General features: G+C 36.8%; 1 protein-coding gene across 3 annotated transcripts in view; it reads right to left on the reverse strand.

Moving 5' to 3' along the window:
• Positions 1-10,176: 10,176 nt before the first annotated feature.
• The window catches only part of igf1 (insulin-like growth factor 1), a 32,867-nt gene continuing 27,232 nt past the window's right edge, over positions 10,177-15,811 (reverse strand). For 2 of the 3 annotated variants that reach the window (XM_032589985.1, XM_032589984.1), the window contains exon 5: positions 10,177-13,822. In XM_032589985.1, coding sequence (XP_032445876.1) covers positions 13,763-13,822 — 60 coding nt within the window. In that variant the 3' untranslated portion in view covers positions 10,177-13,762. The remainder of the gene's footprint in view (positions 13,823-15,811) is intronic. The other variant, XM_032589986.1, reaches the window with a different exon arrangement.

Genomic DNA, 15,811 nt, shown 5'->3' on the forward strand with positions numbered 1-15,811 from the left:
TATTTCTATCTCTTTTCAGTAAGATATATGAGCTAGTTAAGTCAATAGTTCCTTAACATAGATTTTTTTAAGTCCTATGTTCACTGGCAGATTTTTTTCACGTATAACATGGGAAAATGTCTTATAAATGAAATAATTTTCAAGTGGAACTGGTACTTTTTCATCAATTTTAAGGAATTGCTGACATAAAACAAGCTCCTATATCTTGCTGAACAATTTTTTCTAATTTTATGTGAACCAACATATTTGCACTAGAAATAACACCAAAAAATGTGTGTTTTTGCAGCCTATATACAGAAATTAATCACTGGGAATCATTTTGCTACACCTTTTCATTTTCTTATGAACACAAATACCAAGTGAGCCAATCGCATTGCAGGGACTTGGTGCATTTAGGTGTCTGGACATGGTGAAGACGACATGAGGAAAAAATTTATGTTTCGGTGACTGTATATCTACCGGGATTTTGATACACATCTAGACAATGAAAAAGAGAAAATATCCAATAAGCAGCCATTGTGTGGATGAAAATATGTTGTTGGTGTCAGAGGAGAAAGGTAGAGCATCTCTGAATAAACTTCATTTCAATAATCAATCAATCAAATTTTATTTGTATAGCACATTTCAGCAGCAAGGCATTTCAAAGTGCTTTACATCATTACAAACACAGAAACACAATGCAATATAGAATCAATCATTAAGTAAAGTTCCATCAATAAATTCGTAATTGATTACATTTCAAATACAATCCTAAACAGGTGGGTTTTTAGTCGAGATTTAAAAGAAGTCAGTGTTTCAGCTGTTTTACAGTTTTCTGGAAGTTTGTTCCAAATTTGTGGTGCATAGATGCTGAAAGCTGCTTCTCCTCGTTTGATGCTGGTTCTGGGGATGCAGAGCAGACCAGAACCGGAAGACCTGAGAGGTCTGGAAGGTTGATACAACAACAGCAGATCTTTAATGTATTGTGGTGCTGAGCCGTTCAGTGATTTATAAACTAACAACAGTATTTTAAAGTCTATTCTTTGAGCTACAGGGAGCCAGTGTAGGGACTTTAAAACTGGTGTTATGTGCTCTATCTTCCTGGTTTTAGTGAGAACGCGACCAGCAGCATTCTGGATCAGCTGCAGCTGTTTGATTGATTTGTTGGACAGACCTGTGAAGACGCTGTTGCAATAATCAATACGACTGAAGATGAACGCATAGATGAGTTTCTCTAGATCTTGCTGAGACATTAGTCCTTTAATCCTGGAAATGTTCTTCAGGTGATAGAAGGCCGACTTTGTAACTGTCTTTATGTGGCTCTGGAGGTTCAGGTCAGAGTCCATCACTACTCCCAGTGAGTGAACCAAACAGGCTACAGTTGCTTGAGAAAATACAGCAGGCTTAGAAAAGAAAACTAAGGCTACAGTTCAAATGGGTTCACCAAAATTGAACAGTAGGAGAAAGAAAAAATGTTGCCTGGATGAGTTTCAGTTGCAACATTCAGATTATAGGGTCTGAATTTTGCACAAACAGTATCTAGGCAAGAAACAATCCAGCTTTGGAACGAAGGTTCAGCCTTGTGGTGGTGTAATGGTGTGAGGAAAACAATATTTTCTTGTTCTCTTACTAACTGAGCATTGTTTGAGCCTCACAGCAAGCCATCATATTGATGATGGTCATGTCTATCGCTTTGACAAAAGCACATCTATCTTCCATGTCACAAACCTCAACTTATTTCAAAATCTCCTGTTAAATATGACGATGAGTTCATTGTACTACAATGGCCTCACCATTCACCAGATCTCAGTCCTTTGTAATGTGGTTAACAAACCAAAATTATGGTAAATTAATTTTATACAGCCGTTATCAAGAAATTACTCAGACAACGTATGGACACCATGAAGGAGTGCCAAGAAATTCAAGAACAAATGAGATAAAGTTATTGACATCTATCAGGTTTGTTTTTCTAAGGTCACCAGACTTAAAAAAAAAAAAAAAAAAGTATTTTCAAGCAGCAGCAAAACACAAAAAAACATAAAAGTGTTGCACATATAAATAAACAGTCTAGAACACAATATATAAATTGTTCTATACACTTCAAACAACTAAAAAAAATGCAAAATGCAACATATCAAACTACACAAGCCATAGCTGTTATCATATACAGCCCATTTCTACATTTACTGATGCCACAATTCAAACACATAAGCCGCACCCCAAACGAAAATACGAAACAACTCAAAGCGTCGGATATAAAAGCTAAAAATATCAACAACAGAGATTGTTTTTCTGTAAAAATTGTCTTACCTTTGCTGTTTTGCCACGAAAAAGTTATTTTCACCAACAAATCCACACCATCTTCTTGCTCTCAAATCATTCCTCTCAGAGAACCGTTCAATTTCCTAATTCCGAATGTGATTGGCTAACGGTGCTGTCAATCATTTTGGGCAGTTATAGTGCCGTTCTATTGGTTCTAAAGATTCCAAAGAGGCGGGGCTTAGTGAATTCGACCAATGCAATCGCGGCAAAAAGGTTGACTTATTAGAACAAGACTGTCAGTAGCTTTTAGCATCTCAATCACTCAAGCTAGGACTCTTTGGCAGGAGTTTTTTGGTTAAGATTGGAGCTCTATGAGAATATTTGAGAATAGGCCAGATATTGTGCAATTTAGCGATGTTGAGCTCCAGTTTGATTTTCTCAAAGTGATCGTCGTTAAGATAACGTGAAAAGATTTTGTCGTGGGATTGTGTTACAGTGACCTTGAAAGTAGCAAAACTACAGAGTATTAGTGCCAATATAGATATGAAAAATGAGTGAGGAAGAATAAACTTTGGCTAAAAAACAAGAAAAATCGAAATAGAAATAAAAATCGGATTTTTTTTTTTTTTTTTAGATCTCAGACATTTTCTAGAAAAAACAGAAATTTTTTTCAAAAATGTTTGACTTTTCAAACTTAGAAAATTTCCAAAAGTGCATATTGAGGCATACTATTTGTGTAACAACTATAAAAATAACATTGAAATGTTATTTTTTTCGTTTTCCATGTGTAATAACTTTTAGTTTGTAACATTCAATGCTACATATTTATTATCATGCTAGCTTAGTGCTCTAGAGGGCCCCCTGGTGGTGTGGGGGTCCTAAGCACCCACTTAACTTGGGCAAGCTTTGCATTTCCACTTAGGTTCAGGTTGGTTTGCACTTTGCACAACTTGTTTTGTCAATTATTTCTGAAAAAATCATTTTAAAACAGCTTCATAAAATGTATTCAATAAAGAGGGAAATACTTTTTCCAACCATGAAAGCCCTGATCTTTAAATTGAAATGGATGCTGCGATGTTCCCGTCTTTTGATTGACAAGCAACAACATGAAAATGCAGACCGTCAGCCGGTGATAAAAAGGCGGAGGCAAGCATAAATGTTGACACAGCTCTTTGTGGGTTTATTCGCAGCTCAAAGGGCTTACCTTATTAACATCAGAGGATCCCGTAGAGCAGGGGATGGAGAACCAGGGTATGAATAATAACTATGGATCTCAGCTGAAGGGATTTTACTTGGAGCGGTCAGCCTTTATTTTCTAAGTATTATTGTTGGAGGGCTGGGAATTCTGCTGAAGTAGATGGCTGATCCAGCAGAAGCACAACTGAACATTTGAGCTCCACACATTGCTGTTTTAACCTTTAGGGCTCTTACCTTCTGTTTAATAAAACCGCCTTCTTTTTAAGCAGATCTATCCGTGTTATTAAACCTAAACGCGCAGCGGATGGACGGCACTTCACTTCTACACCACCTGACTTAAAGCCTCAAAAAGGAAATTGAAGGAACTATCACACTGTTTTCTCTAGTCTGGATTTCTAAGAAATTACTACCATAATTCTCCAACATAGGACATTAAAAGTGAATCCAAGAGGCAAATAATCTCACGGGAGCCAGATGTGATTTGAGGGATCCTTGCTGGATCTCTGGCTGATGTCTTTAAGGTGTTCTCAGCCCCTGATAAAACTGTTGCTGACTTGCAGCTGGCCTGGATTTAATCTCCTCCATATCTGCCTCATGCCTTATGTTTTGAGTTTTGAACTCGGAGAGGCTGCTGAGTGTTTTATTCATCAACTCTGTCAGATGCTTGCATCACCTGTCAGATGGCGGTGCTGTATTTCAATCACACCGCCTACGACTTGAAGTCTGGGCTCCATGACATCAGTAGCAGCATTGTTTTATGACCCTCTAGGGGTGCAAGAAAGGTCATTTCCTCATCCTGTATTAACACACTGCCTTTCATCAAAGACACCCGTCTTCTGATGGGAAGCAAAAAACGGGAGAGAAGACAAACACGTTTTGCGGCGGATGGGGGTAAGAAGCTCCAGTTCCAGGGAAATTCGATGCTCCGTGCAGGATGCTTCACATGTGTGCGCTCGGAGCCAGGGGGGCTGGCGTTGATGTGGGTGCAAAGATGGAAAGGGAATGAGGGGTGGTCGCATTTTGGGCAAGATTTTTTTCGTTTTGCCAAGAGAACCGACCATGGTTTCCTGGAACAATGCAGTTGATGAGAGTCTCTCCAAGGAAAATAAGGCTCTGACATCATGGGTTCTTAAAGCACACAGCTGAGCCAACACTCTCCTGCTATAATCAAGTCTCAGTGAATTTCCACTGTCGACTGAAACCGAGAAAGAGGGAGTATCTCCAAATCCCAACGCTTAGTTGGTTGTTTTTTTTTTAAGACACTTTAATCTAGCTACTAATGTTCTGGTAGCACTTGCTGGACTGTTTTCCTCTGCTTCACATCTGGATGATAAAATGCAACGCAGCGCTGCACTAAAGTTGGTCACAATCAATGCGTTACTTTCATGGCATCTGGGCACGAGAATCTCCTGGGATTCTTGGGGATTAGAGTAAAAAAAATGCTGATCTGACAAAAGCAAAAGCAAAAACTCAGCAGAGTTAGACTACTGCCTGCGCTACTGGGGGAAGAAATGAATGGCTTGAGACAGATGAGGCCTTACGTGGTGCTTTCTTTTTTTCTCCCTGTGAAACAACCACCAGAATAAGTAGTAAAATTGGTGAGTGTAGTAAAACAGACCACAAGGTCATTCAAAAGACAATTGTGTGCTTAAGATGAGGAGTTGAAGAGTGTGGGGAGATTGTGTTTCAGAGTTCAGTCCAAAGTACGTGTCCTTAGATGCACTGGATCTCACAGTGTGCAGATCAATGAGAGCGGAGACTGGTTTTTCCAGTCCTGGCTTCTGAGGTTACTCACATATTCTCGTTTCACGACGCAACACTAAATAAGAGCGCACAAAGGAATAAGATCATCTTTAATTATTAGCTTGCCGTAAATGTTCTGCACGCAATCTGTCAGATTTATTTGAAGGTTAGCTGACACTAGCAAAATGAAAATGAAATTGAGAAAAAGGTTTTGATTAAATGAACCAAATTAAAATGGTAATGAATGGGGGAAAACTGTAACTAAAACACACTGAAATTATAGATATAACTTCCTTTGTTTTTGTGTTTTTAAATTTATTTTATCTTTTTTCTCAAAATGGCGGCAGAAAAAGTTGAACAATAACTGAATAAATGTTTTGAAAATATTGTATGTAATGTAATAATGTAAACATAATCACAATACTTTTACCTTTTTGAATTCTACACCTAAACATTTGCCAAATTATGATAAAATTAAAACTACTACTACAACTAATAATATTTAACTAATAATAATTATAAAACTAGCAAACACACTCTAAAGACTATTATAACTAACTGAATTAGACATAAACTGCAATGAAAAGCCCAAAGCTAGTTATTATTAGTTAGATATTGTTTACTTTTAGTTTAGTTTTTATTGTTTATAGTAGTAATTGGAGTTTTTTTTACACTTTTGTCAACTTTAAGGTGCAAAATTCAACAATAAATGGATTAAATTATTGTTGAACAACCAACTGACTTTTACAATCGCCATTTTGCTGACCAGCGAAATTGCTGACTTCAGTTTGAAAAGGTTAATAAATAGATTAATTAACATGAAAATGAAAGACATATCTGCAATTTCAATATGTTTTAGTGCTTTATAAACATACAATGTAGTTCTAGCTAGTTAGTTTTTTCCTCATTCATTAACGTTTTTATTTATTTCAGTTAGCAAAAATGTTTTCTCAATTTCAGTTTTTATTGTTTTGTTAGTTTTAGTTTATATATTTTTAATATATTTGTTAAAATTGTCTTCATGTTGTGACAGTTTATGATAATCTCTGAAAAGATCGACCTCTTCCACCTCCTCCCTGAGATATTATGAAGAAATGCATCAACAACCAATCAGAACCAGGAGGCGGGTCTTAGCGTTGTCAATCAAACTCATGTACGTGCTCTTAAATGTGCTAATGGCAGAGAAACAACTTACAGTTACAGAAAAAGTGCTTATCTGCCATCAACGGTGGCTATGCTAACTAGCTTTAGGATTCACAACAGAGATTATGATTGACGCCGCTAAGACCCGCCTCCTGGCTCTGATTGGTTGTTTCTAGAAAGCAGAGGAGCTCGATTTTCTCTCAGATTATCTGTTTCATACCATTTTTTTTTTATAAAAGTTGCGTACTGCAGCTTGATAGTAATTAAAACTAACTGAATTAAACAAAAAGTCACAAGAAAATATAACGAGAAACCCACTACTACCCAGCTCTGCATCCTGTAACCAGACCGTTGTGGTGCCATAATCAATTCTGTATTAGTCTCGAGGAGGGATGTAATAACATCCAGGATGACCTGGAGCGAGCCGACCTCCCCCTCCGCTCCTCGTTTTGATCCCCGCCGCCTGCTGGGCGGCCGCCAGAGAGTCAATTCATCAAGGTTCCCATCCCTGCTCCATATATGCATCCGTTTGTAAAAGTGCTGACGGCGAGCGGGCTGGAGCGCGGCCCTGTCACTGCGAGCATTCTCCAAAGAGCTGAACATGCAGCTCTGGCCTCAAGGAGAACCACACCCCGTTGTGTTTGGGTTGGCGGACCCCTCCGCCTCCGAGGAAGTATCACGTTGTCTTTCGGTACGACCAGTGCGGTCAGCTTCAGCGTGCACACAGCTTGACTTTTGGCTTTATCTGCAGCCAAAATATCTTAAAGGATTTAAAGAGGGACAAACATCAACTATTTAATTATCTGCTGTTTGTGTGTCTGAGTCAACAGAGTTCCTCGTAAAAGCTGCGACGTTATGTAAGAGGGAAAATAATGTCTTCGCAGTATTAGCTTTCCACCAACCGTCTGTGGGTCTGAAGTGCCTCAAAATTATTCACACCTCTTGTCAGTATAAATAAAACTATTCCGAGTGTTTTTTAGTAGAACATTAAAAGCATCGTGAAATCATCATCTGGTCATCCACATAAACAAAATACTTATGCACTCCAAATTTTACGATTTTAACCTCTAAATAAATGGAAAAACATGAAGATTTTCCTTCCAGCTTCAAAATTATGTTCTACTTTATGCTGGAGATCACATAAAAATCCTGATTAAACAGCTTGAGGTCAGGGCCGGCCCGAGACATATGCAAGTTAAGCAGCTGCTGCAATACGACAGTGTCCAAAAAGCACCAGACTAGCATGATAAAGAAATATATAGATACACCTCTGGAAAAAATTAAGAGACTTAATAATCTATGAACTACTGAGAGCATGGCTCCCAAAATTCCAAGCAAAATTTTTGTATTTATTTGCAGAAAATGAGAAATGCTCAAAATAACAAAAAGATGCAGTGTTTTCAGACCTCAAGAAAACAAGTTCATATTTATTTAGAAACAATACTGTTTTAACTCAATATTTGGTGGAATAACCAAGAGGTTTTCAATGTTTATTATCTGATTTTACTTTCAAATAGTTAAAACAACAACGCTGCATTTCAAAATGTAATTATTTAATTACAAAAACACTAACTATAGCATTTTACACACATTGGAATGACAAAGCAACTAGTATTGGGGGCCCCGAATGAAAACCTGCATAGGGCTCCAAAAAGCCTTGGACCGGCCCTGTGTGATAAAGATTAAGGGCTATAAATGCTTTTTTAAAGGTATAGTGTGCGAGTGTTGAATAAAAGCAGCCTTCAGACATTTCTGTGACGTTGACAAGTGGTTTATTCAGCAGGAATGGTGAACAGTTTGTCAGTATTTTTTCCTACAGAAGGCAATCAAGCACCATAAATAACAGGGCTGTAATTAAACAGTTTCTTGGACAGTGAGCTTCAGGAAAATACATTTACTCATTAAACACTTCAGAGAGTCATGAATGACTCACACACGTCCTCCCAGGCTCAAGTCTTTTTTGATTATTTCACACAATTGACAGACTGAAATGTTCGAGTGATTCATAAGCAGATGATTTGAAGTCGTTTCTGTGGTTTGCTCCTTAAAATATGCAATATACACAAAGGGATTTCTGTCTGGTTCATTCGCACTTTCACTTTTTACAACACTAGCCATATTTCAGATACTTAAGCATTAAACTGCAGTGGAGTCGAGATAACAAGTGAATCATGCTATAGTTATATTTTCATGAGTTATAATTTATTTAAAAAGTCTTTGGTATGTACTGTATATCTAAAGGAAGAACATATTTTCTCCATCTAGCTTTTACTTCACCCTACTCACCTGGGCAAAAATTCCTATTTTAAAAAGAACATTAAAAACCGTTGCAAACGATTCACACACTTTAATGTTATTTTTTGACGCTCAAGAGTAACGACCATGCCAGTTAATTGGATGCAAGCAATTTTTTTGATTTTGAGTGATTTGGTGTTTGAGGTGTGATCCTGCTCCTGAACTTCTAAGATTAAGTCAATTTTTTCCTCAATAAATTATTTGAAACCTTATCTGACTTTGAAAGTGGGACCATGCAACTTTTGTTAAATGGTAATAAAAATGCAAATGTTGATTTGTGCATGCGTAAAAATCTAAACTAGCATTTTGACCTGGTGTTAAAATGCTATTTTTTTACATTTTGAAAATAGCTGGAATCATAATGTTTTACCAAAATTATACAAGCAGCCTAATTCTCTAAATTACAGTACCAATTATGCGGTTCAGTATTGAAAGATGAATTTTTCTGTGGAAATGTCTAAATTATCTGTGCCATTTGCTAGTACCAAGGCTCCTCTGTTTAGCTATTTTAGCAATTTAACCCCTTTATTTGTACACACAGTTGTTACAATTTATGTAAAATAACATTAATTAAGCATGTATCTACTCATAAATGTGAAAGTTTCATGCTTTATTTTGCAAAATAAATGTTAAAGTAAACAAGAAGTCTAAAGTATTTTCATGAATGTGCTTGACTGTTTATAGAAGAAGTCGCAGTGGCTGGTTAGCTTATGTAGCTTAGCTCTGTTAGCATAGCATAGACGTCAAAGAAGGAAATAGCTGGTTAACAAAATATCATAAAGATGTTAGGCTCATCAAGTTATTTAGGATGTTGCAGTTTTTTTTATTAGCTTAGGGTCTTTGAGGCTTCTAAGAACAAACAAAACTACACTACACTGAGACTTTCTAGCATGCTTTTGGCTAAATTTAGCTAATGCTAACAGATATGAAAGTGTATTGGTTCTAGAGATGACGAAAAAATATAACTAAGCAAATGTTCCCAACAGTTTCAGTTCCCTTTAGATCAATGTCCATGAGAATTGATGATTGATTTTCTAAACATTTGGGGTCTGCTTTGGGAAAACAACATTATGCTAGCCGTTTTCGCAATATGTTTTAGGCTAACATGAGCTAACAGCCGAAATATAAACCTTTGACTGATCCCGTGTTATGTTTAGCGAAAGAAAAACCCCTAAAACAAATTTATTTCTCAACTTTTTGCCTAACTTCGTAAGCATTGCTGAATTATTTGATTAAGTGGTTTGGCGGAATTTTTTTCACAACTCTTGACTAGCCATGTTATCATGCAAAATAATAAAGGGACAAACAATAATAATAATTATATACTGTATATATACTGTATATACAGTATATATACTGTATATATATATATATATATATATATATATATATATATATATATATATATATATATATATATATATATATATAAAGAACGCTCTCTGAAATCTAACTGAAAGTCAGAGGTTACATCTCCAACTTCTATCTATCTGATATGGCTGCCACTAATAAAAGTCAGAGTTGGATTTACAACAAGCAGCTGACATTTAAGGCTAGGTTAACACTGCCGCCAGAAGTGACCCAAATCCGATTTTTTTTGCCTTAACGCGACCTGTATCTGATCGTCTCATGAGCCACTTAGATATCCGATATACATCCACTCTTTACAAATGTGATCAGAATCTGAACGGCCTACCTGAACGTAATTGATACTCGACAAACATCACTATTCTGGGTCCTGATACGTGCAGGCGGGAAGAAAAACAACAACCAAGTCGCATGTATTTGGAAGAGTGAACAACCACGCCGAAAAATACGATTTGACAAAAAAACAAAATCGTAATTGGGTCACTTTAGGCTGCAGTGTGAAGGTAGCCTAAGTTAACATATTTTTCTTTTTAAAGCTAATATTAGTCATCTTTGTTGCTGAGCAACCAGTTCTAGGTTTTCTTGCAATCAGAGCATGTTTAGGTGCTAATCCATTCACAGGTACAAGTTCTGGATTTTAATACAAAATAAAATGTCTAACCTCCTAATAAAGATTGATTTTCAGGACAGCGAAATCATGTTAAGTTGGAGTAAATTTTGTAAGGAAAATAATTTTTAAGAAGTTTACCTAAACTACTTAAATATGGTCATGCAAACTATAAAAAAAGTAAAGTATCACAGGCAAAATTATAATAATGAACAAAATGCAATTACTTTCTACCAACAACAGAGGATGTCAAGCAAAAGTTGCATAATCCCACTTTGAGTTCCCCTAATATTAGATACTTTGGCTTCCAGGGAGGCATATGCACACACACGCACACACTGGACAGACAAAAGCACACCATGACCTTTAACAAGCTTAAACACAACTGGAAGAATCACAGTATTTTTCTCAAGACATTTGGCAAAAGGGATTTATGTTGAGAAAATAATTTAAGGATAGTAGAAAAAATAGCATTTTGCCTTCTTGGGGCCACAACATTGTATACTCATTTTCCTTCCTTTTTTTTTTTTCTTTCCTTTTTTCTCATTTTACTCTCCATGCATTCACAGAGATCACACAGATACATTTACTTGCTTCCACTATTGAAACTGCTTACAAATAAAATCACTATTAACATGGTGGCCACAAGGCTGTGCAAAAGGGAAGACCTCCAATGTAAGCCCTGCCATTCGTCTGTCTTAGCCATCTCTTTGCAAGTACCAAACTATAAAATAGCACCATTATACAGTGGATAGGATTTTTAATACAGTTTTGCTATATGAAACCATCATGTACAATGAGTGATAGTAATACATAGGTTAACATATTGGGAGTACAGTTTGATTATACACAGAGAGAGGAGACAGAGCCAGATATGAGCCATATTTGGGGCGTTTTCAGGGAGGCTCAGACAAAACAAAAAAAAAAAAACCTGTTTCCTGTCAATTATCATGCAATGACTTCTCAGAACTGGCATGTTTGTGAAATTTGTGAAGGTGATCCTGACCCTTGGTCATATTTGGATTATTTATAAGTGTAATTGCGTACTGTTGCAAATTCTGCATCTCCCCTGTCAGACGTTGGTTGGTAATGTTTACCAGTTTATTTTGCATGACTTCCCAGTGGACTTTGAAACGGATGCTGTGCTGTTTGGTTGTCATTGCATCAAATTATACAATCCAAGCCAAAACTAATATTGGGAATTTTTTGTCCTCTGCTAAATAAGAGATCAGAGTGGTAATTAGGCTAAACTTTGCTAAATCTCATTTTACTGGAATTTTAACTAGTAGAATTGAGAAATGGGAAAATTATGTTTTTCCTAAATGTTTCCAAACAAAAATGTGAAAGTTGTGGTGTGCACATGTATTCAGTTTCTGAAATGCCTCTGGAGGAGCTGCAGAGAATCTGTTGATAGGGTCACTGTTAGTCGTGCTCTTTACAAATATTTGTTTTGTGGAAAAGTTGCACAGAGAAACTGAGATTTCTGAAAGAAGTCCTGTTTAAGTTTGCCAAAAGCCACACAAGGAATGAAGCAAACATGTAGAAGAAAGTGAGTAAGTCAGAAGAGACAAAATTTGGGATTTTTGTTCTTTTTCTTGTGTACATGCTTTTATTTTGTAGGACCAGTGGACCAATCAGTGTCAAAGGGAAGATTAGTGTAGCTACGCCTATCGCAGTAAGCAATAAATTGATTATTCGCATGATAAATTTAAACAAATGGAAAATGAAAATAATCATTTCCAGGATTATTTATAGTTTTTCAAAAACTGGATGACACAAGTCTTCACTTTGGTCTCAACTAACAGCTTTTTTAGAAGGATAGTTTTGTTAATAGAGACTTTATTACTGATTTTATTTGTTATTTCAGTTTTTTCCTTCATTGATTTTTGAAAATGAGTTCTAATATTAGTTGAAAACGGTCTGAACGGCCTACCTCTCAAAACAACAATATTATCGATTATTGCAATAACTTTTGTGGGCAATTTATTGTCCAGAAAAATTTGTTATTCAGGTATTGGAATGGTCTAGTCAAAGTTCAAAATAATAAAAAAAAACAACCCATAATAATGGCAACATTGTAAAATTGATGTAACTGTCAGTCTGAAGACGTGCAAAGCAGGAAGGGACATATCCTGACAGACCTGCAGGATTCTCCCATTTCACAACTTTGTTGTGATTTATAATATAAAAGCCCAATAAAAATGATTATTTTTAAAAAACAGCAGTATGGTTAATTTTCCAATATAGTTCCAATATTTTAGGTTTTTGCTTTAATCTTTGGTCTTGGCTCAATTTTCTTATTCTCAGAAGTTACTTTCAAAAAACGGATCATTCATGATTTGTACAAAATGTTTGTCTCCAGGTAGCTGGAGTTTTCACAATCAGATCTGGAAAAACTGGTGACCTGTGAAAAGCTAACAGAAAACAAACATAATGGCTGATTTGACTATTTGATTAGCGCTCTCATTTATGCCAGCTGAACTTTGAATCCACTGACTGACCCATTTCTGTTTATTAAACAACCACGACAAGATGAGAAGTCAGAAATCCTGGGTTAATTGAAAAGCTGATTTAAAAAAAAACAAACTAACTAAAACCTACAAATTATGGTTTAAGTGGGGCTTGGAAAGGAAATTAACATCAGCAACGTTTAAAAGTTCGACAGTAAACAACATGGTGTTGGTCTTTCAGATAAACAACATATCCACAGTAATGTATAGTGCATAAAAACAAACGCTAAAGGTAAAATTGAATTTGAACAGGGATAGTAACTGCTATATGTGGCTGTGACAAAGAAGTAATCAGAAGAGTGAAAAGGATGTGACCAACTATTCCTGTTTGGGTGACGTTCCCACCTCCTCTGGAGCCAAGGAAGGCGGTTGTTGCTGTTTAAACATGGAGGTATAGCAAGCTCTTATTGTGTCTTAGCAGCTAAACTAGTCTGTTAGATTGAGTTAACAAAGATTTCCTCCCGATATGGAATGGTGCAGTGTTTAAGATGATCACAAGTACCCTCATCCAACCCTTTAACTCAACTTTTCTACTGTTTTAAAGCTTTTAGGCCATTTTAGCTTCGTTTTGTTATGTTATACAGTGAACCATTCCACAGGGTACCAGGTAAGGCTACTCCCTTCTCTCTTCCTAAGGTGTTGTCCTTTCGATGCTTCCCTACATTCGGTAAGTTCTGCCCCCAGAGCTGCCTCGACTTGAGTTTTTCGGATGGACTTCCTGCAACACAAAAACAAACACATCTTAGAAGTCACTACCAATGAAAGTTGGGTCAGTTGTTACAATGCTATGGGACTTTAGGAGCTGTTAAGTTGGAAACTGGAGGATGTTTCTGTGACATTTGAACCAATAGTATTAGTACTTTATACCATTCCCAAACAATAAGGAAAAACAATCTAATCTACAAGAACAAAACTGAGAACAACCAATGAGAGCCATCAAAATCTAAGGGTGTTTTCACATTGGGGACCAAAATTTAAATATTTCAATTTTGTGTCAAACCAACCAAACTCTATGAAAAACCTGTTCCCCTCCTCACCTGTGGGGGCGCTGCACCAAGAACCATTAAAGGAAACGACACAAAGGCCTCTGAAGAAGACAATGAGCGCAACTTCCTTCTTCGTAAAATGTAAACACAAATAGAATGGCATCAGATTTTGCTGTAGGATTTCTCTTTTGTCTTTGGTAAAAACCATTTCTACCGCTAGCGCTAGATTCCTGTTTGGTTTGGTTGCATTTACCCAGAATAGTTCACTTCTATACCTACATCTGTATTTGAATCGCACCAGAGTTCACTTCAAACGAACAAAGACCATAGTTTTTAGGCAGACCAGTGTTTGGTTTTTTAGTTTGCATCAGAGTTCGATTGAATTCACACCTCCCCAAATGAACCAAATGTTTTAGACAAACTAACAAGAGTTTGATTAAATCAGTCTAAACAGGGCTGGTGTGAATGAATCCTTATTTAGCTTTTTAACCACTTACTTGTCATGATGACACTAGTGGCGTTTCCATTACAAATGTGTGCAAAACTTTGGCTACATTCTGCTAAAGTTAAAAGAGCACAATTGTACAATTGCAGTGTTTCCGTTAAATAAGAAACACAATTAAAATCACACAAATAAGTTTATTCACACGATAAGTCATTAAAAAAATATATGCCACGGCATTATCTTCCAACTACTTCCTGTCTTGTTTGTGATTTGTGCCAGTGGCAACATTCGGTTGTTGATCGTTGTGCAAAAAAAGTGTTTCCATTGCAGTTTTGTGAAATAAATCAATTTCAATATGGCCAAAAAAACCACCTCATCCTTCCGCCATAACATTTTATCAAACAACAATAGTTTCCATTAAGCAAATTTATTTTTGAAATGTTAAATTTTGTAATTATATGGTCAATGGAAATGCAGCTTCTCATGTCTTCATGGACCCATTGACTTACATGTAAGTGTGTTTGCTTAATTTGTTTTGTCTTGTCTGGCTGCTGCGCCATCCTGCGCTCTGTGCCCTTGTCCGCTCGATGTCCCGGGTTGCTGATAATTAAACTAAACATTAAAGTTCATGACATCTCCATTAGAAAAAGACTGTACAAGGACATTTGTTTGTAATCATTGTGCCACAAATCACCTAAACGCCAAAACATAGATTTGGCCATAATTCACTGCACCATGTTTGGAGAAAACCAAACCCAAACGACCTCACACCAGCTGTAGTGGAGGCGTAACACAGTGGTGGGTTATGATGGGGGTTTGCTTCGGAGCCACAGGACCTGGACACCTTACAGCCAATGAGTCAGCAATTAACGTCTCTGTAAACCAGAGTATGGCAGCATCAACTGTGAGGCCATCTGTCCAATGGTTGGCCTAAGCTGGGGTCAACAACAGAACAGCGATGTACTGACAGCCATACATCTACAATGTACCAACACAGCGGAAGCAGCTGCCTAGTCAAAGTCCAGATCTTATCCTGATTGATATTTAGAGGTGAACCATTAGGAGTGCAAAAAATGAAGTCTGAAAAGCAGAACGAACTGAGGGGGTGAGGAGGGATTATTCAATGTAGGGTGCACTTAATTTTTCTAATTAGTGTTACATAATGTTAATATTGGCAGCATTAAAGCATCAGCTTTTACCAAAGGATGAATTGGTTTATCCTTTGGTAAGAATAAACCAAATGATGACACATCCACCAAATTTGGCCAAATACAAG

The sequence above is a fragment of the Xiphophorus hellerii genome, chromosome 17 (assembly GCF_003331165.1).
Source record: "Xiphophorus hellerii strain 12219 chromosome 17, Xiphophorus_hellerii-4.1, whole genome shotgun sequence".
NCBI classification, from domain to species: Eukaryota; Metazoa; Chordata; class Actinopteri; order Cyprinodontiformes; family Poeciliidae; genus Xiphophorus; species Xiphophorus hellerii.